The sequence below is a fragment of the Mytilus galloprovincialis genome, chromosome 10, assembly GCF_965363235.1.
Source record: "Mytilus galloprovincialis chromosome 10, xbMytGall1.hap1.1, whole genome shotgun sequence".
In the NCBI taxonomy this organism is placed as follows: Eukaryota; Metazoa; Mollusca; class Bivalvia; order Mytilida; family Mytilidae; genus Mytilus; species Mytilus galloprovincialis.
In genome coordinates, this window is record NC_134847.1 from 21,673,465 (window position 1) to 21,695,781 (window position 22,317).

The window sequence follows — 22,317 nt, forward strand, 5'->3', positions numbered from 1 at the left end:
AAAGAAAGTTTCAGTGTTATAAATTAGACATAATAATTTGGGTTAAATTGGTTAACATGAATTTGACAGCTTATGCCCCTTTAATGTAAGTTAAGTAAATTAAGGGTAGATTTTCTCACCTTGAAGCTGTTTGGTTGTGTGTGAATGAAAGGATGACTGGAAATAGGAAGTGTCAGAAAACTTATCAAATCCTGTGTCTACTGTCTCATCAATACCCGGAAGTATACCTAAAACAAAGTCACATGATCAGCAATCGGGAACAAAATTTACAATTTATATTTTGAAAAATTTGATACCTTGCAGACCCAATGGCAGCCTTCGGTTGTTGTCTGCTCTATGGTTGGGTTGTTGTCTCTTTACATATTCCCCATTTCCATTCTCAATTCTATTAAAGTATCATTTCAAATTTTTCAATTTTTTGGATACCAAGATAAAAATCTACAAATATTAATAATCTTTCTAAATTTTGTATGTCAATTTTGATTGTCACTCAGTTGGATCAAGATGCAACAATGGCTTCTCTCCAATATTAGATTCTAGAATTCATTACTATGACCTCCTTTTTGTTTATTTTATATTGCAGATTGACTTGATTTACAATTTTAGCATTATTGACCCATTTGTAGATCATGTATTGCTGATCATATTTGCTGTTTACAGTTTCTTTTTTTTCTTCTTTAGTATTTGACCAACACATAATGACAATAACACCTATAAGGAGTCAACTCCCCGGCCCAGCCACCCCTTTTCTCGGAAAAATTTGTTTGATTATAAAGGGAATCACTGGAGCATGAACGAAGCGGGCCCCCTCTTAGGCAGTCAATGGCTCCCACTTATGAAAATTTCTGGATCCCCCATTTGACAATATCAAACTAATCACACAAAAATCCTCATTGAGATATTATATGAAGAAGGCAAATAAATATGTTTTGTTTCTCCTCCCACACTGTTAAACTTTACACATATATACCTTGTTCTTAATACACCCCCCCCTCCTTTTTGAGATGTAAACTAACTTTACACATACCTTGTTCTGGATCATCAATATGATCATCAAGTAAAAGTTTCATCAGCCGCTGTGTGTGTGACCTCTGACGGTTTAAAGTTGTCATGCGTAACTCTATAGCTACAGTTCTCAGTAACCAAGACTGGTGGTTTGTCACAAAAGGACCTAAAAGATCAGAAAAAAATAAAATGCAGAGAATCGACAAAAGTCGCAGGCTTGACAAAAAAAAATCAAAATGTTTTAAAACATTAACAGGGGGTAACGTCGCAAAAGGCAATCCCTACGTTCAGATAGGAATATGATACTCAGAAGGGAATATGAAGATTTGTTCCAAATCATGTGGGAAAGTTTCAACCAATCAAAATCAACATGCAGTGGAATGATATAAGTTATTGATATTATTGACTTTGAAAAAGCAATGTTTCTTTGCATTTTTGAGTGTTATGAATTTGTTATGAATATACACTACATCCCTCTTTTCCATAGTATTTCAACCTTGTTACCTTTTAGACAAATTTAAAGAAACATGACTATTTTTGAAGCATTTCAGATAAGAACTTAATTGGGTAAATGGCAATTAAATATGTTAATATAGATCAATATTTTACAAAATAAATTTTAACTAACCATTAAATGGCACGTGCTGGAGATGCCTGTACAGAAAGTCCCAGGATGTTCTAAGATATCTTAAGATGGCTGCTGATGTATCTTTGTTTGCAGCTAACATATAAACCAACTTGTAGAAGAGTTCTGACAATTTTGGGGTCTCTATCAATGCTTGTGGTCCTCCAAGTGTTCCTATTCCTTTATCCAAAATTGTCAACAATGAATGAAGACAAGTCTTCTGGGATCCAAGAATACCTTTTTGAGTAAAAAATAAAACAAATCTTTTTACTGGTTATCGAATTATATCCCTGGATACATGTGAATGATGCGCACTAAATTGCACATTTCTTGAGTATTATACATGGTTTAAAATGCAAGTATGCTCAGCCCCTAGGAAGGATAAATAAAACATGCACTATTATTGAAAATTTTTACCTATATAATTGTGTTACAAATCATAATAGGAAACTCGATTTATTAACCAAAGCAATATGATGACTGCAGGACTGTATGCCCCAGGAAGTTTAAGATAGCAGGTGTCTAGAAAACAAAATTGTTACTTATACTTTCTCAATAAGCATCCTGAGAGTATTGCATGGCAATACATAGTCCCCTATCTCAATAAACACATACATATTTGTAAAGGGTTTGGCATGTGAACAATAAGAGATTTGATAAAGCCAAAAAATTATTTTTTTTATTTTTCATGCATTCCCATTTGTTAACAAGTGAATTTGTTGGTTACTGATCACTAATGATACCCCCGCCTGCTCAAAAGTATAAGGTAAACAAAAAGCTGTTGAGTGATGAATCTGAAAACGCTTCACATATAGCTGACTAATAAAAACCCTGATTTAAATACATTTCAAGTATAAACTTTGAAATCATCACGGTTCTCTAGATATAGAGCAGAAACAAAATTGTTATGGACAGACGGACAGACTGATCACTATAGGGCGACCCAACAATAGGGGAATTTATAATTTCTTTTTTTCATATTTACTTCATTGTAGGCTAGTTTGTATACTTTTTATATATCAATTGAATTATAATCAAGTGATTGTTTATAGTATGTCTCCTGTTTACATTAATGTTTACAAACAAATGACAAAGCATCTATAATGACATATATGAAACAGTGTGACACTTTCCAATTTATCTTTTATACGAGGACTTACATCAGTACTTTTTTTTAGAAAGTTTATTAGGTTCTGTGTCACTCTCAAGTCTTTAGTTTTCAATTTATTGTTTTGTGGACCGTCTTATTTTTGGCCATGGCATTGTCAGTTTCCCTTTATATATTCATGATATTCTAAAGCTATTTTTGTATCCCATCTCAGGATCACAATAATAAAAATTTATCTACAAAATAAAAAAATACCATAGCGTGTTGACAACATTTATTGTTTACTACTTACCAGGGTCTTGTAAATTTGTTTTGTTGACAGGTTTGGAAAGTTCAAATCCCAGCAGGTAGTGAGCAAGATTTGGTGCAGGCTGTTCTAGTGAGTAAATTATAGTGTGAAGTAAATACTGTCTTGTAGAATTTCTCACACCAGATAATGATACCTCTTCATCTAAAAAACACAAATCTTACTTTCAATATAAATCAAAGCTTTTCAAGTTTAGAATAGTGCATAACTCTAGATCATATTGTGACTTGATTTTGTTCCATTTCTTTTGAAAACTTTTCTGGTAATCCGAAATTTGTCAATGTTTTACTTTTGCTTGATAAAGAATTACGTGTATCTTATGAGTCTTCTTCCAAATAAAATTGTACGCCAGAAAAGGTGAGGTTGGTTTTGATTTAGCACCACTTTAGCTCAGTTAGATCATCTTTAATGTTACGTACTTGGCGTTTTAGAATCTAAAGAATAATGGGTAATTTCATTGTTCGTACCCCAAAATGAAAATAACTTCACATCATTGGTTAAATTTCCATTGTTTATGACATTTTTCACCAATCAGGACGTTTTAGTGTACACTTTTAAAAATATTACCCATGATGCATTAAATTCTGAAACAGCCAATTCACAATCTTCATTTTAACTAAATCTTCTATGTTGCATTACTGCAGTTTCCAAACTTATGATTAAAAGTTTTCTTTATTAAGATCCACTACCACTTTGAACATATACCACCCATGTTTTCAACACTCCCCTCAATTAAAGTGCTCCAATACATCACAAGCTCAAATTTCTTTTCTAAATCATTTTTTTTAGAAGCGATTCACAATTGCATAACAACTACCTTTTCAATTAACTGTTTATAGACTTTTCAAATTCATGCTGAAGATGACGACCAACTTCCTATAAACTGTTAAGAACCATAGCAGTTAAGGTGTAAATAAACTCATCATAGATACCAGGTTTAATTTTTATTTAGGCCAGACACGCTTTTTGTCTACAAAAGATTCATCAGTGACGCTCGAATCCAAAAAAAATAACAGTATTAAGGTACTATTTCTAATGCACCATAATTATAACACTGTTTAGACCAATAGGATACTTTTGGAGACTTCATCAAATTGAAGGTATTGCTAGGTTTAGAATTTTTATGAATCTTTCAAATTTCAAATTAAACCTGTAAAGCTATATCAGTCACACATTCAAATTCATGAAAGGTAATATACTTAAATATGGTGATTTCCTTATGTTGTATACACAGATCTAGAACAAAATCTGGAATTATTTTTGAATTCCTGAAAATTGAGATATGTATCATGAAAACTAACCAAACTTTCATCACTAACTATCCATAAAGGGCTTAGTTTTCATCATACAATTTCTTATCAATTTTCAAGAATTCATAATTATTCCAGATTCAAATCATACTACATGAGTAGCTCAATATAGTTTTTGTCTTCCCTGTGTAGAAAGTCTCAGAATTAGAGACATGGGGATTACAACTTGGTGATGATGGCGTAAAGGTATATAATATCTAGAAAACAGAATTTAAAACAAATTTCAGTCTAACAATAGTTGTCACCTTTAACCAAATATCAATTGAGATTTTCCTCACCTATGGCACAAGCAGGCATGGGGTAATCGTAATCAGTAATCGTAATCAGCTGTAATCGATTACATTTTTCAGTGTAATCCTATGTAATCAGTAATCATGCCATTTCTGATTACAAGTAATAGTAATGTAATCGATTACATGGCAAAAAACAGGTGTAATCATGATTACTTTTAGATTACTTTAAGATTACATTCATATGATTACTTGCTGATTACAAATCTTGTATATATATATGAAAATAGTTTTTGATAGACAAGATGAAAATAAGAAAATGTAAAGCTTGAATGAAAAATCATGAAACTAGTAATCACAATGATGGGACCTTGTTTAATGTGATCATCTATATAACAAATCTGTATACTATAACCAAGTGTTTAATTTTTTTAACAGTTTACAAAAGGAAATTTACTCTCCAATATTTCTTTGTGAGATTGAGCTCTTATGATACAAGAATATGCCTTGAAAGCATATTTCCTTGATTGAAAACTTCTGATATTAACTCCAATTTCATATCAGTTTACCCAATATTTTTACATAACTACATTGAAATTCAAATGCAGAAAACATTTAGTTCCTATTTGACTTTGATGGTCAGCATAAATTTATAAGCCCACTTAATTCAAAATGGAAGTTAAACCCAGGTTTCATTTATTGACAAAACTGAATAAATTTTATTTTCCATAAATTTGTGTATAATATGTGCTTTCTTATTTTTATTCTTTATTAACTTTGAGCCTTAAGGCTCACCAGTATAAACAAGTACATGTACAGTGTATACAGTGTATACATATGGCATAATATTACAAACAATATGCATAGTAAACAATAGGTGACGTCAGAAGTTTCATCAATACAAAATATCTTTTAATACAGTAAACTGTTTCTTAATATAAAGAGAAATGTATAAAAGTTAAAAAACTGTTTTGTGTTTTCACCTGACAATAATTCTATTTATTACTAATTAGATCAAGTATTAAAAAATTTCAAACAAATAATGACAATCAACCACTTTTAACTTTATTGATATTGTTATTAAGACAATAAAATTTTAATACCCAAGCCCACCTATTGTTTGTTTAAAAAAATGGAAGTAGTGATTAACACCTGTAAAAACATTAATGGATGTGTCAATTATGTCCCAACAGACAATAAAACTATACTTATTTAATTTTTCCTTATTTTCAGTATTTTGTTAATTAGGCAGTTGGTTACAATTTGTAGTTAAAAATAAAGTTATATCTTTTACATAGAGAAAGGACACGTGTCTATAGCTATTTTATCAAATTACACATTTTACACTGTATTTGTCTATAAATTCTTTTAAAAAGATGAATAAATTAAGGCTTTTAAAAAAACCCACCAAAATAAGCTTTATTGTGAGGATAAAAAGTTATAAAAAAACTTTGATATAGCAATATACAATGTAATCATAAGTAATCTAAAGTAATCATGATTACAATAAAGAAAAGTAATCTAATGTAATCGATTACATATGAAAAAGGGTGTAATTGTAATGTAATCGATTACATTTTATTAGCAAAGTAATTGTAATTTAATCGATTACATTTTAAAGTAATCGACCCCATCCCTGGGCACAAGATAGGCAAAGTTGGTCAAGAAATTTCATCCCCAAACCAAAATATTGATGTATGGGTGGCATTAATCATACTTTTAAGCTGAGCTTGATTTAATAAACACAAAGATCACGAATACAAATGAACAAAATCACAAAACAAACCTTTTTCTTCATTCAGAATAATCATGTTGTCTTGCGATACTTCTGGGTCATCAACTTCTAAACATTCAACAAATCCATGCAATAATTCACTTTTAGTTTTCTGTAATAAAAACAATTTGAAATTAAATGAAATAGAAAAATATAACAAAGTAGAAGGGACAAGGACATACCTGCTAACCTCTGATACCGTCAAAGAGGGAGATCTCCCCCTTATCTATGACAGCTTAGTGGGAGATTCTGCACAAACAACATTTTCAAGTGTGACCTGTTTATTCATTCATCTACAAAACACATACAAGTGTTAATAGATATACTTTATTTCTTTAAATATGGTTATATGATCCTATACAAGGTGTGTTGCGTCTTTTTTCTTTTTGCATCATCTTTTTTTATAAATGCATCCCATCAGAACAACTGTTCAATCTGATATCTCTAGTTTCAAGTGATCAACCATATACTCATTTTTTATACATAAATTAGACCGTTAATTTTCTTGTTTGAATTGTTTTACATTGTCACTTTGGGGCCTTTTAATAGCTGACTATGTGGTATGGGCTTTGCTCATTATTGAAGGCCTACAGTGACCTATAGTTGTTAATTTCTGTGTCATGTTGGTCTCTTGTGGAGAGTTGTCTCATTGGCAATCATACCACATCTTCTTTTTTTGTCACAGATGGTGCATGAATTGTATACACATTCACATTATATTCAATAATCTTGTTCAATACATTTGTTATAAATTTCAATTCAAACAATAAATAGAAATTTAATTCTTTTAAGTGATTTTTAAAATATAATTATTTTTTTTTGTCCTAAGGCATACACAATCCTTTAATCCTGTGTTGATCTTCATTGAAGTTACTGAAAATATTTCATATTGTTTCCAAAATAACTGCTCAAACAAATATGTAATTGAATTGATATTTCTCAAAATATTTCTTAGGTTTAAAAAGTCAAGCTTGGTCTGTAATTTGATACATAAATACCCAATAAAATTGAGAATGGAAATGGGGAATGTCAAAGAGACAACAATCTGATTGCTAAGTTAACTTTATCACTACTCAGCTTATTGAAGAATTTATTGATATTTATACATTAAGCTGTACTGTAGAAGTAATATTATTCTCTAAATAAATTGCTTTGCTGAGGGCAGCTGGATAGGACCGCAGAGGTCCAACCCTTAACAGTTGGGACCAAATTGGTCACAATATTAGCACTTGATACAGGTCTGAAATTAAATTGTTATTAAACATTTGACACATGAAAGGTTTCAGACACAGAATAACTGTAGTCAAAGAACTTAGAATTTGTTATATGATTTTAATTTATATTTAATTTTTTGCTATTGTGCAATACACTATGCTGTTGCGAATTTCCCTCAAGATATAGTCATAATTTCAATTCAAATTTCTAATGGAATTTGCAACCATAATTACCCATTTAAATACATTGTCCTATCAATGTGATTGGATAACCTCCTTTAGACTGCTTTAATATTGTTTTAATTGTACATTAACCAGAAAACCCTTGTTTTTGTCCCTTTTTTGCCCCTAATTCCTAAATGGTTTGAGCCATAACCCCTTAAAGTCAATCCTAACCATCCCTTTGGGGTATGGAAATTTGTGGTTTAATTTAAGAGAGATTCATACACTTAAACACAAGTTATTGTCTGGAAACTACAAAAATTCTTATTTGGGCCCCTTTTTGGCCCCTAATTCCTCAACTGTTTGGACCATAAAACCTAGATTCAATCCTAACCTTCCTTTTGAGGTTATAAACCTTGTGTACAAATTTCATGGATTTCTATTCACCTATCCTAAATTTATTGTCCTGAAACGAACTGTTTTCGTACGATGCGGATGAAGACGACAACAACGTGATACCAATATACGACCACAAAAAATTTTTGTGGTCATATAAAAATTGTCTTTCCTTGTGATATGTTTTAAACATTTTTTACGCAACTATAATGGGTCACCATATCTTTTTTGCTGTAATAACTGTGTATACGTAATATCTTTGGAAAAATATATACAATCTAGATATTTGATTTGCCATATCTCAGAGAGTATAACTGTTACGCATAGATTTTTTTTCATGTTCATGTGCAGCTCTTGATAGTATAGTTGCATATGGATTCCATAAAACTCTATGACGTGATAGTATAGTTGCATATGGATTCCATAAAACTCTATGACGTATTCAATGGATCGCATCAACTCTTCATTGTGTATCTCCATATCAAAACAAACGATATCATCCATCACCTTATGAATTAATAATATACAAACAATAGAATACCTGATCAGCTATGGATTGAAGAGATCACCTTATGAATTAATAATATACAAACAATAGAATACCTGATCAGCTGTGTATAGATTGAAGAGATCACCTTATGAATTAATGATATACAACCAATAAAATACCTGATCAGCTGTGTATAGATTGAAGAGATCACCTTATGAATTAATAATATACAACCAATAAAATACCTGATCAGCTGTGTATAGATTGACAAGATCACCTTATGAATTATTGATATACAACCAATAGAATACCTGATCAGCTGTGTATAGATTGACGAGATCACCTTATGAATTAATGATAATCAACAATAGAATACCTGATCAGCTTTGTATAGATTGACGAAATCACCTTATGAATTAATGATATACAACCAATAGAATACCTGATCAGCTGTGTATAGATTGACAAGATCACCTTATGAATTATTGATATACAACCAATAAAATACCTGATCAGCTGTGTATAGATTGAAGAGATCACCTTATGAAAGAATGATATACAACGGTTTTACAACCAATAGAATACCTGATCAGCTGTGTATAGATTGACGAGATTTAATTATATACTGTGAAAGTACATTAATTCGTGGGTATCAAATTTCGTGGTTTGAGCAATATTTACATGTTCGCTGGTTTTTAAATTTGTTGATTTTAGTTTAAAAAAAAAAATTAAATTGAAAAATTAAAGCCTTTTTAAAAAAAAATGTAGGTTACAAATAGCCTGAATTGAAGGAAAGTGCAATGTAAACATTTACCCCGTAGTGACAACACTAATTAACCCAAGATAAAGTGATCAACAGATTTAAGACCATCAAAGGTGTTAATTAGGCCATAAACATGTCACCTAAAGAAAACAGTAACATACACAAATGCTAGAAACCTATCTTGAATTGTCAAATAATTCTTATCAAAATCAAGCCCATATGTACGAGAACTATGAGGATATAAAGTGAACACATTATCATACAAGCATATCAATACCGGAAATCTGTCTTTCATCGATCAAAAATATTTTTTATGAGAATTAAAAGATCAAAAGTTGTACTGTTCAGGTTATAAATATTAAATGGGTATAATCCTGCATGCAGTTGTAGTTCTGTGACTGTTATTAATGTATTCTCAGATTTGTCATGGTTCAATATATTCTCTAGATCATATCAGAAGTCAAACCTATATGGGGATCTTTCCATGTCTTGATTTTGAAAATGGTTGTTTTTTTTCATTGGACACTTAAATTCGTGGATAAAGTGATCCAAGAAAACCACGAAAATTGATACCCCACGAATAAAAGTACTTTCACAGTACAAGCAATAGAATAGCTGATCAGCTGTGTATAGATTGACGTGAATTATTAATATACAACCAATAGAATACCTGATCAGTTGTTAATAGATTGATGAGATTTAATAATATACAAGCAATAAAATACCTGATCAGCTGTGTATAGATTGATGAGATTTAATAATATACAACTAATAGAATACCTGATCAGCTGTGTATAGATTGATGAGATTAAATAATATACAACTAATAGAATACCTGATCACCTGTATAGATTGATGAGATTTAATAATATACAAGCAATAAAATACCTGATCAGCTGTGTATAGATTGACGGAGATCACCTTATGAATTAATGATATACAAGCAATAGAATACCTGATCAGCTGTGTATAGATTGACGAGATCAGCTTGTATGCCTGCAGCTCTGCTCACACTGAATAAAATCTTCATAGCTGACATAGCATGATAAGGCATAACTTGGTTAAAAGTTATGTATCTGCAAAGTAAGTAATGTATATAATATACTATGAAAACTTTAAGGTATCTGGAAAGTAAATAGTATTTATAATATACAATAAAAAGTTTAAGTCTAGACAGTAAGTGGTCAATGTATCATTTTCTGTATTAACCAGGTGCTCCGCAGGGCGCAGCTTTATACAACCCCAGTGGTCGAACCCTCAACAGTTGGGGCAAATTTGGTCACAATATTCAAGCTTGATACCGTCTGAATTTTGATTGTGATCAAATTTTTGACATAATATAGGTTTTTGCCACAAAATTAATGTGGTTCAAGATCTCACACATCTATTGCACAATACTGTGCAATTGAATATTTCTTATTGAAACTTTTCAAAATTTGAAATTTGAAAAATGTTGGAAAAAAAAAAAATCCCTTACAAAAAATGGTAAACTGAGATCCCCCCCAATTTATTGAAACCCCCGCCCCCTTGGAGCAATAACCCTTAAACTCAATCCCATGCTTTCCTTTGTAATATTGAACCTTGTAGTACGATTTCAGAGAGATCCATACACTTAAACACAAGTTATTGTCATGATTGTTTGGAAACTAGAAACATGCTTCTTTTTGGCCCTTAATTCCTACATATTTTGGGCAATTAACCCAAAACTTAATCCCAGCCTCCCCTTTGTTATATGGTACATTGTGGTACAATTTCAGAGCGATCCATGCAGTTACACACAAGGTATTGTCTGGAAACTAGAAAAATGCTTGTTTTGGCCCCTTTTTGGCCCTTACTTCCTAAACTTTGGCCGACATCATACCATTATACGAACCCAAAATTTTTTTGGGGTCGTATAAAAAAACAATGGAAGATAAGTTTGAATAAATCAGTATTGCCTGATGACACAATTATTGCCTTGTGATTATAGTTTTTTACAAATAATATCTTTAGTGTGAATAGTGATTACTTGCAAAATTTTCAAACACCTTACAAATTTATTTTTGCATTGTTTGGAACCAAAAGAAAACTTTGACTCATATAGAAAGCTGGATCACTATCCCTATGTCTGGCTTTATGTGACAGAAGTAGGCTTGACAAAAAACCCAAAAAAAATTCAGCAAATTTTATGTTTATAAAAGGGGAATAACTTATGAACGGTAAAATTGATGCCACCAAATTTGGAACTTAATCTGTGTTTGGTGGTAATAAGCATTGTGTAATAGTTTTTTTTAACATTTGGTTGAAGCAAACTAAAGTTAAAGAACAGAAACCAATTTTGGTGACATACAAATCAGAACTAATCTATAAATAAAAGACTTACTTAGCCACATTAATTAGATGGTCAGATTTTCCTGTTCTTGGGTTTATCCCTCTTAAAAGCCTGTCCATTTGAGAAACCATTATCGAAACTCCCATTTCTCTACAAGCATCAAAAAACTCCTCTGCTTTGTCTAAGGTGTATTCAATCAATTGTAGACAACAAAGTGAAGCTTTTTCCATGTACTTCTTTCCTGAAATATAACTGAAAGCTCATTTTAAACTGTATATGGATTGAAATTACAAGATGCATTGGTGATCATTTTTTCATGCTTACACTTTCTGTCTATCTTGTCTATCTGTATAGTTTTCATAATCTAAATGGTATCTCTTGATTTAGAAAAAGCTTCTTTAAATTTTTAATGAAATTCCGTGTAAGTTTATTGATGTTTGAACTTTAACCCTAGACTTCACTAAATGTTGAATTAAAACTGTACAATTGATATAAAAGTTTCAGACAATTTGTTAACATCATGTCTTGTTTCCTTGACATTTTTTATTTTTAAAGAGATCTTTTAACCCCTTTATACATGATATTTTTCAACAACAGTCCCTATAAGGTTATTATAACGGGTCTAAATCATACCTGGAACATTTGAATAGGTCTCTAATACTTTTGCAACATCATCAAGAATTCGTAAAACCTGTAAATGTAACATAGAAATTAACATTATACTTATGACAAAAATAATTAAATTATTTAACTGAACCACTTTAATTTGCTGTATTTTCCTTTTTGATGGGGACATTAAATCCAAAGCTTTAAGGAGCATGCAATGCTCTATGCACATTGAAGAACTCTCACTAATTGGTTGTCAATTGCTAAATCTGCCCCTAAATAATAAACCCTCTTCATCCAAGGCAGATTAAATCTTCCTTTTATATAATATCTGAATTTACAGTAATATAATTTTTGAAAGCCACTAGAAACATTGATTAAATAAGCCAGGAAAATGAGGAAATGGTCAGATAAACTTATTTAAATCAGACAACTCCTTCAAAAAAAAAAGTACAATATCTAACCTTCTTTAAAAGTCCTGAATGATTGAGCATGTGTATGAGAGTTATCTAACCTTCTTTAAAAGTCCTGAATGATTGAGCATGTGTATAATGAGAGTTATCTAACCTTCTTTAAAAGTCCTGAATGATTGAGCATGTGTATAATAAGAGTTATCTAACCTTCTTTAAAAGTCCTGAATGATTGAGCATGTGTATAATGAGAGTTATCTAACCTTCTTTAAAAGTCCTGAATGATTGAGCATGTGTATAATAAGAGTTATCTAACCTTCTTTAAAAGTCCTGAATGATTGAGCATGTGTATAATAAGAGTTATCTAACCTTCTTTAAAAGTCCTGAATGATTGAGCATGTGTGTAATGAGAGTTATCTAACCTTCTTTAAGAGTCCTGAATGATTGAGCATGTGTATAATTAGAGTATGTCCTGGAGATTTGTTAACAGCTACAGTTCCTCCGGTCTGTAACTCGACCATTTCATCTGTAAAGTCTTCAGCCCTTATCTCATGGCATTTCAACAGTTTAACAAATATCTCCAAGGCAGCTGAAGCAACTTTCCACTGAAATGCAAAATTATTTGAATATTTCTACACTACATGCAATACATATGATTGTGCAAAGAATCATCAGACCTATCTACTTTCAATGGAAGAAAAGCCATTTTGTGTGCCAAAAAAAAAAAGAAAATGTAAAGCCAAAAAGAAGAGTTTTTATTGCTGATATCGATCTTCATCTCAAAATCATTAGGAGACTTTCAATATGAAGCAATTATTTACACCACCTACAAATGAAAGATTGTTCCTATCACTGGTTCAAGTGGAATGCTTTGCTAAAACACAAATGTATGTTTGTCTACTAGCTTGCTGCTTGTGTATAGAAATTTCCTACCAAAGGGTGGTGGTTTTCAACCAGCAATCAGGCCTCCTCCACCAAAACAACTGATTACAATAAAATTGCACAATAATGCTGAAAGTGTCATTAACCACCAATGTTATGCATCAAATATTAAAAAATGCAAGTAACACACTGTCCACAACCTAGACTATATAAATCAAAGGATGCTAACAGTGTCCCCTGACCAACTGTCTCTGCTGACATGAAGGATTGCTGACTCAGGAATATTTTAAAATGTCAAACAACAAGTAATTAGCATCATTGTGAAAATGGTTACCGTATCTCGCGGACTAAAAAACGCACCCCTAAATAAGCCGCACGGCCGTTTTTGGGGGGGAGGATTGTTTTTGTCCTTACATAAAACGCACCTGAATATAAAGCGCACCTTGAAGGAAACGTACATTTATTCTACTGACCTTAGTGTTATGAATGTTCTCTCCTTTTGTAACTCACACCGTTATATGTTTCATTTCTATTTTCAGATTAGTGAGAAAGTTGAGAGTATTTTTGTATATATTTATTTGTGTCATATTAAAATAAAACATCTTAATAAAATAATTATACTTTTCTCATTGTTTTAATTATGCCAGTTTCGTTTGTTGTTGTTTTTTGTCAACAATGGCCATGTGTTGACAGCTTGGGTGTCCATTGAACCTTGTTGTTTTGATTAAAATTAGTATGGTGCTGATTGCTTGTTTATTGTTTGAATTGGAATTAAGGATTTTAATTAATCTTGAAAATGTATTCATTAAAGGTCACCCAAGCCATAAAACTGCCATTGTTTACCTTGATTGCGACCTACTTACCTGTACCCACGTGTTAAAACTGTTCACCCATAAGTCAGAAAGAAAATTAATTAAATCAATCTTATGAATTTTATTGTTGTTTATAAAATAAAAGTTGAAGTTTTAAAAGTAACAAACATTTTTCAATTTTAATTTGGATGAATACCACAAACAAAACCATTCAGTTTCTGCAAGTCATTGTCTATTTTTAAATGAAAGTGATATGGGCCACGGAAAGGGGAATTCAAATAAGACGGCCATAAGTAAATGTCTTAGCAGATTAAATTATAAAAATAAATATCCTTTTTTTTTTTATTTAAACATCCGATTATATGTGGCTACAATATTTCATAAAGATATTTCATTTTGAAACACAATAAAACGACAAACAGATACTCCTCAATAGTATATCCTGTATGATACCTCTTTTCAAACACGCTTATCTTTCTTTGTTTATGAAACACTTTAAAGTGTCTATTTAAGCATATGCATCACCATCGTTATTAAAAGAAACTTGGAATATTGGGCAGACACACAATCACATTCTTAATTATTTCATTAGAAAATTTTATTTTAAAACACATTAAATCAACAAACAACTACATATTTATGATAAATACACAATCAATATCCTGTATGGTACCTCTTTCAAAACACAGTTATCTCTCTTTGTTTATAAAATGAACACGAACACATGGTTATCAACTTCCCAAACCAACAATGATTGAATGAAATAAAGAACAAAGGATAAAGTAAATATATTTATTCATAACAAAATATGCCACATTAACAATTTATCAAGTCACTGCAAGCACTTGACAATCTGACTGTCTCCAGAAAAAAAAATCCAAATATTTTTTTTTCACGCTCATCCTGAAAACAGAAAAAAATACATACATAAAGCGCACCTGAGTATAACACGCAGGGACAAAGACAGAGAAAAAAACCTGCGGCTTATTTAACGATTTTAACGGTAATCTTTAAAAAAAGTCAATTGGCGAAAATTTGTCACTACAAATAAACACACAAAGCTCTGAAACGACAGATAGATTTCTTATACTTAATAGTGTTACAGTGAAACCTGGCTAAACCGAATCCTGCATTAACCAAAAACCTATATAAACCAACATGTTCTTAAGCACCATCATTTCAAGTTGTATGTGTTGTGAATTTGATAAAACTGAACATTGGCTAAAACCAAACAAAATCTTAAGTCCTGAAGAAGTTCGGTTGAAACAGGTTTTACTGTACTATAAATATGTGGTGACTGATGAGACATTGAAGAAATCAAAATGATAAACTGATACATGGTTTACCTTTTCAGCTGGATCCTTGTATGCTCTGGTATCAAACTTTAAAAACACATCATCTCTAATAAAACTGAGATACGGATCAAAACCTGGAGATCTTAGCCCTGTGACTAATCCTGCTGGCACAGGAATATCTGACAAAGAGTTTATCAGACCCAGGAAAGCCAGGATCATTGGATATTCTTCATTTCTAGTCTCTATCTCTTCTAGCTCTATCTAAAATATAAAAATTAATGGAGCATGAGCAAATTCATGATCACCAATTAGAAAGATAAATATTAACGGGGCATTAGCTGTCAAGTTCATGTTCACTGTGTTATAAACATTGTGTTAAAATTTTATTGATTTTTATTCACTTATATTAAAGTTGAACATATTTAAGACATAAATCTTACTTGAAGTCCACTTGGCTGCTTCCCTGATCCAGAACGAGTTGTTGGTATAATCTAAAAAATTACAAGAATTATTATCATGCTATTAAGCAATCTCTATGCGTTTTATATATTTTTTTATTTTTTTTTATTTTATACTTGATAGGATAAGAGACACTCTATACACACCTTTTAACTATTTTTAAAAAAAATCCTTAAATACAAATTGTAAAACATAGTAAAATGTCAAAAATGCTTTAAAATCATCCAATTTAAAAAAAAAAAATCTTTTGAAACTTGTAGTATAATTTCAGAAAGATCCATACACCTTTCCACAAGTTATTATCTCTGAAAACTGGAAAAATGCTTATTTGGGCCCCATTTTGGTCTCTATTAACTGTCAAGACCATAATTCCCAAAATCAATCCCAATCTTCCTTTTGTGATTATAAACCTTGTGTTTAAATTTCATAGATTTCTGTTTACTAATACTAAAGTTATTTTTCGGACGATGTGATAACAATATACTGCAAATTTTGCGGTCGTATAAAAAGACAACTCAATCAAATCATATACATATTGTACCTGAGAAACTTCTAAGGTTTGCCACAGATTAGCAGCAATATCAGGTGTTTTAGCTATAGCTGATAGTGTCAGTAGTATCTGTGCTTTAAGACCTGGTGGTACACTGCATGTTAGAAGACCAAACAAGCAGACAATCAAGGACCACTGTTGGTTTTCACAAAAGGCTATTCTACAATTCTCATTCTGTAAATAAATAATTACAATAAAAAAAGGCAAAAAACAAGAGAAGAAACTCTTAAATATCTTATAAACAAATAATAACTAAAGAAGTTTTGTATCAAACTTAAAAAGCAACAGATTCATTCTTTTCATGAGGAATGTGTATGTTTTTACAAAACTTTCACATGCACACCCACTTGCCTAGAATAATGTATCACAGATAAAACTGTAAACATCACCAACATCACCTTTAATCCAAAATACATTAAATGCATATAATTAAGCAGGATAGACAGACAAACAGACAGACAGACAGAAACAGATGCAGAGTGCAGTTCGTTACAATTGCAGCCCTGAACAGTCGGGGCAAAATATGGACACAATATTCATAATTGATACAGGTCTGAATTGGGATTGTAATTAAATATTTGACAAATAATAGGTTTCTGACACAGAATAAATGCTTATTTGGGCACTTTTTTGGCCCCTAATTCCTAAACTGTTGGGACCACACACATCAGTTCAATTTATCATAGTTTTTCAAGAAGACTGTATTTATTAAGACTGACATCAGTTGTGTAATTATTACCACTGTATTTACCTTCTCAGCAATAACATTGGCAAGTCTCAAGACAGATATAAGTCCCTCTAATTCCTTTAATGTTATGCCTCTGATATGGGGAGCTCTTTGTGACACCTCTGAGGAGGTTGGTGTCTCTCGTCTCAAGCTTGAGTAGTATTGGTTCAGAGAGACAAAGATATGGTTCCAGGATACAGAACTTGAGGGACCACCTGTAAATCATAAAAATCCATTCCAGTTTATGAAAAAGTTTAAAAGCATGCACAGCAAAATTATTGACCCTGCTTTTTTATTTTGTACCACTATAACATGAACATGCATCTAATGTTTTTAATTTCAAATGTCTTGTTGTTTAATGCGATACATAATACTATATCTAACCTTCCATATGGCATGTGGAAGATTATTTTAGGTGTTTTACCATCATGACATGCAGAAAGTTTTTTGTTGTTTCTAGAATCATGTGTGAAATGAAATTAAACTGTTGAAAAGATTTTTATGTTAATCCCATTACATTTATCTGAATACCTGATGCTAGACCATTTGCTTTCAGTAGTTCAAAACAATGGAGTGCTGACTGCGTGTTGCTGGCTAAACCTGTCAACATGTTGATATAAGGTACATACAGTGAAGGTGGCAGTAGGTCTCCAGCTAGACGTATAAACTTATTTAGAGACACCTGAAAAATGAAACATAATAAATAAAAAAAAGCTTTTTTTCAAAAATAAGACCTTAGAACTATATAACTAGAGGCTCTAAAGAGCCTGTGTTGCTTACCTGTATTTACTGATTCTTTGGAAATCATGTAAAATAAGGTTAAAATCATAATTTATAGTAAAAGATATCATTAGATACTATAATAATATCTAAAATATTAGAAAAAACTGCAAAATTTCTGTAAAATTACTAACTCTGAGGAAGCAACCCAATGACTGGTTGTCAGATTTGCCTAAAAATTACAGGGCAGATATATCTAAATCTGATTTACATTTTTGCCACCAGTCAGATTTGCTCTAAATGCTTCAGTTTGAGAGATATAAACCAAAAACTGCATTTTACCCTATGTATTTTTTTTAGCCATGTCTGCCATCTTGGTTTGCAGGCAGAATCATCAGACAAATTTTTTAACTAGATACTCTTATGATGATTGTGGACAAGTATGGTTACATTTTGTCTTAGTAGTTTCAGGAGAAGATTTTTGTAAAAGAATACAAAAAATTAAAGAAAAATTGGTAAAATTGACTATAAAGGGCAATAACTCCTGAAGGGGTCAACTGACCTTATTTGTAGATCTTACTTTGCTGAACATTATTGCTGTTTACAGTTTATCTCTATCTATAATAATATTCAAGTTAATAACCAAAAACGTCAAAATTTCTGTAAAATGACCAATTAAGGGGTAGCAACTCAACAACAGGTTGTCCGATTCATCTGAAAATTTCAGGGAAGATAGATCTTGACTTGATAAATAATTTTAAACGATGTCAGATTTGCTCTAAATGCTTTGGTTAAAAGCCAAAATATATATTTTACCCCTATGTTCTATTTTTAGCCATGGCGGCCAGCTTGGTTGGCTGGCCAAGTCAACGGACACATTTTTAAAACAACATACCCTAATGATGATTGTGGACAAGTTTGGTTTAATGTGGTCCAGTAGTTTCAGAGGAGAAGATTTTTGTAAAAGTTAATGACATCAACGACGACAACAAAGACACCAGACGCAAAGTGATGAGAAAAGCTCACTGGCTCTTTGGGCCAGGTGTTTGACAAGAAAAACTTACCACAATACAGATCTTACAGTTGCCAGTTTGGACAGTGATGCTACATATTTTTTTTTAGCCACATAAAGATAAATATAGCCCCACAAAAAGTACAAAGTAATAATATGTAAAAGTGAAAATTCTAAAGTTTAAGAAGGCAAATAAATATAAACAGCTGCACCATGAGTGCATGGTACACATGTCGCTTTTTCAAAGAATGAAGTTTAAAACTTGTCAATGCAAACAGGAATGTGTCAAAGAGACAACATGAACAATTCAACCAGAGAGCAAAAAACAGCCCAAAGCCACCAAAGGGTCTTCAACACAGAAAGAAAATCACACACCTGGAAGCAAACTTCAGCTGGCCCCTACACAAAAATGTGTACTAGTTTCAGTGTTCTCCCCAGGGCCTTTTAGCATCATGGTAATGTGATTCTATATTGCTAGAATGTGATCTGAAATTATTTTCTTATAGATAGTGTTATAGATGTGATGCTATAATTTCTAGAAACAAGATGGTATTTCATAATTTCCTTTTTACCAGGATGATGTAAATCATTTCTAAGGAGAACAATGCTAGTTTAGCAAACTTTTTTTATAACTATGATTACCTGTTTTTGAGGAGATCTGTAATGGTAAACAGATTCATGCATATTACTTTCTTGAGGGAACCAGTATTCAACTGATAAGTTCATTCCAAGAGGATCTTTACCATATATATTTCCTATCTGTAAATTAAAAAAAAAATACTGACCAATAAAGCATACACATGGTTCATTTGACCTTTTGGCACAATTTATAATGCATTTTTGTTATTCAATAATTGCTTCCTGAGTTATATCTTGTCTCACTATTTTTTACATTTTGTCCCAGGTTAACGTTGTTTTTTTTTAATTTTTTACATATATTGTGTCATAGATCAAATTATCGTTCAGCGTATAATGACTTGTTTTTGTCACTATCTCTTTTGATTTTCAATTGATATTTTATAGTGTGTCTTTCTATGTTGTAATGTTATACCACTGTTTCAGATTCTTGTGAAGGTTGGCACCTGCTAAAACATTTAAAACCGCTGCATTTGTATGCACCAGACTGTACTTAGTCAGGAACCTGTTGTTCAGTGGTAGTTGTTTGTTTATGTGGTTCATAAGTGTTTCTTAGTTTTTATATAGATAAGACCATTGGTTCTCCTGTTTGAATAGTTTTACACTAGTCATTTTTGGGCCCTTTAATGCTGGCTGCTTTGGTGAGATCTGAGGCTCTGTGTTATAGACCTTACTCTAACCTATAATGGTTTACTTTTACAGATTGTGACTTGAATGGAGAGTTCTCTCATTGGCACTCATACCACATCTTCTTATATCTATATATGAGTATTCTAAATATATTAAGTTGTGAATGTTACTACAATTTCTGACATTAAAATCATTATAAATGTTTTACCAAAAGTAGAAGATACTCAAATCCATGGCTTGCTGATACAACATCTGATTCTTCCACTAAAGTCTGTGAGGCCGATAACCTTGCTACCTCATCACTTCTATTTCTTAATTCCTTTACCTTAAATCAAATATTTGTCAAGATGTGCTTATTGTTATCTTTCAATCATTAAGTACCATTAGATAAAATCTTGTCTTATTGGAAGAAACATTTATATTTCTTAAGAAACAATGAAAAACATAGAAGTAGAGTACTCTGCAGTACTCTGGTGTGTAGTTTTTTCCTTAGCAAACAATCACCACATCTCCTGAATTTTATATTGATTGCACGGTTTGTTACTCCTGCTGTGGGGACGTAGTAGAACCCTATTTTTGGTATATGCCCAGTTATGGGGTTTTTGCTTGGGAAAGACCTGTCTAATTCAGGAGATAACATTGCTACTTCATCTCTTCTATTTCTTAATTCCTTTACAGTGAGTTGACTGTTAGTGTTGCTCTCCATCAATTGCAATTCATTCAAAATTTTGACCAAATTGCAATTTGTTTTATAAAATCAAATTGTTCAACTGGTCAGAAATTTGAACCAACTGCTGTAGAAAACCACAGCCAAGTCATGAAAGTGCAAGGTGATAAAATAAAACATACTTACAATCCTATAAGATTTTAACTCCACTTTAATGATGTTGTGACAAAATTAGTTTTCAGTTTGTATAGTTATATTATATTCATTTCCATGCTGAAGGGGAACTGTTTATTTTGAATTGCTATTAAATTGTCCAATCTAAACTTTCATATAGTTTTTCTTTCTAAAAGTATTCTATATTTATAAGAATCAGACATTATGTGAATTAAAACATTTCATATTCAGTAAAATATGTGTAAAATTGCAATATATGTTTGTAGGAAGTTTCCATGGGGGAGATAATAACTTTTCTTTCAAAAAGTCTTTATTCAAAAGAATAATATTTTAGGTTATCTCCCCTGAAAACTTATTTTACTGAATATATGATGTTTTATTTAAAATGATATCTGATTCTTATAAATATAGAATACTTTTAGAAAGAAAAACTATATGAAAGCTTAGTTTGGACAATTTTATAGCAATTCAAAATAAACAGTTCCTCTTCAGCATGGAAATGACTATAATATAACTATACAAACTGATAAACTAATTTTGTCACAACATCATTAAAGTGGAGTTAAATTCTTATAGGATTGTAAGTATATTTTATTTTATCTCCTTGCACTTTCACATTTTGACTGAACAATTTGTTCAATATTCTGACCAGTTGAACAAATTGGTTTAATAAAACAAATTGCAATTTGGTCAAAATTTTGAATGAGTTGCAATTGGTGGAGATCAACACTAACAGTCAAGTCACTGTAATTTAAATAAAATATTTGTCAATATGTGCTTACTTGTTATCTTTCAATTAATAAGTATTTTTTCAAAATGTGTCCTTACTTTACAAATGCACAGTGGTTTGATGTCATACAGAGAAGGAAGTATGAATGACAGATGTGAGGGAGCAAGGCAGGTGGATATATGGGGTTAAATTAACAAGTCCTCACCATTCCCTATTGGGGATTATCATAACATTCCTATCTTTTCTCAAAGGAACAAACCAAGACCCAACTTTTCAAGGAGGACATCAAAAGAACTGATTGAAGAATTTAGT

General features: G+C 31.4%; 1 protein-coding gene across 2 annotated transcripts in view; it reads right to left on the minus strand.

Moving 5' to 3' along the window:
• Positions 1–22,317, minus strand: part of LOC143047157 (nuclear pore complex protein Nup205-like) — a 65,889-nt gene that overhangs the window by 24,972 nt on the left and 18,600 nt on the right. For both annotated transcript variants that reach the window (XR_012969422.1, XM_076220123.1), the window contains exons 10-25: positions 20,643–20,759; positions 19,811–19,927; positions 17,968–18,118; positions 17,461–17,651; positions 16,701–16,883; positions 16,141–16,191; positions 15,752–15,961; positions 13,134–13,316; positions 12,329–12,386; positions 11,747–11,936; positions 10,340–10,460; positions 6,372–6,471; positions 3,031–3,189; positions 1,634–1,867; positions 1,028–1,171; positions 120–227 (exon numbers count right to left, since the gene is read on the minus strand). Coding sequence is in view for 1 of the 2 variants with exons in the window: in XM_076220123.1 (XP_076076238.1) it covers positions 120–227; positions 1,028–1,171; positions 1,634–1,867; positions 3,031–3,189; positions 6,372–6,471; positions 10,340–10,460; positions 11,747–11,936; positions 12,329–12,386; positions 13,134–13,316; positions 15,752–15,961; positions 16,141–16,191; positions 16,701–16,883; positions 17,461–17,651; positions 17,968–18,118; positions 19,811–19,927; positions 20,643–20,759 (2,317 nt within the window). In the remaining variant the exon portion in view is untranslated. The remainder of the gene's footprint in view (positions 1–119; positions 228–1,027; positions 1,172–1,633; positions 1,868–3,030; positions 3,190–6,371; positions 6,472–10,339; positions 10,461–11,746; positions 11,937–12,328; positions 12,387–13,133; positions 13,317–15,751; positions 15,962–16,140; positions 16,192–16,700; positions 16,884–17,460; positions 17,652–17,967; positions 18,119–19,810; positions 19,928–20,642; positions 20,760–22,317) is intronic.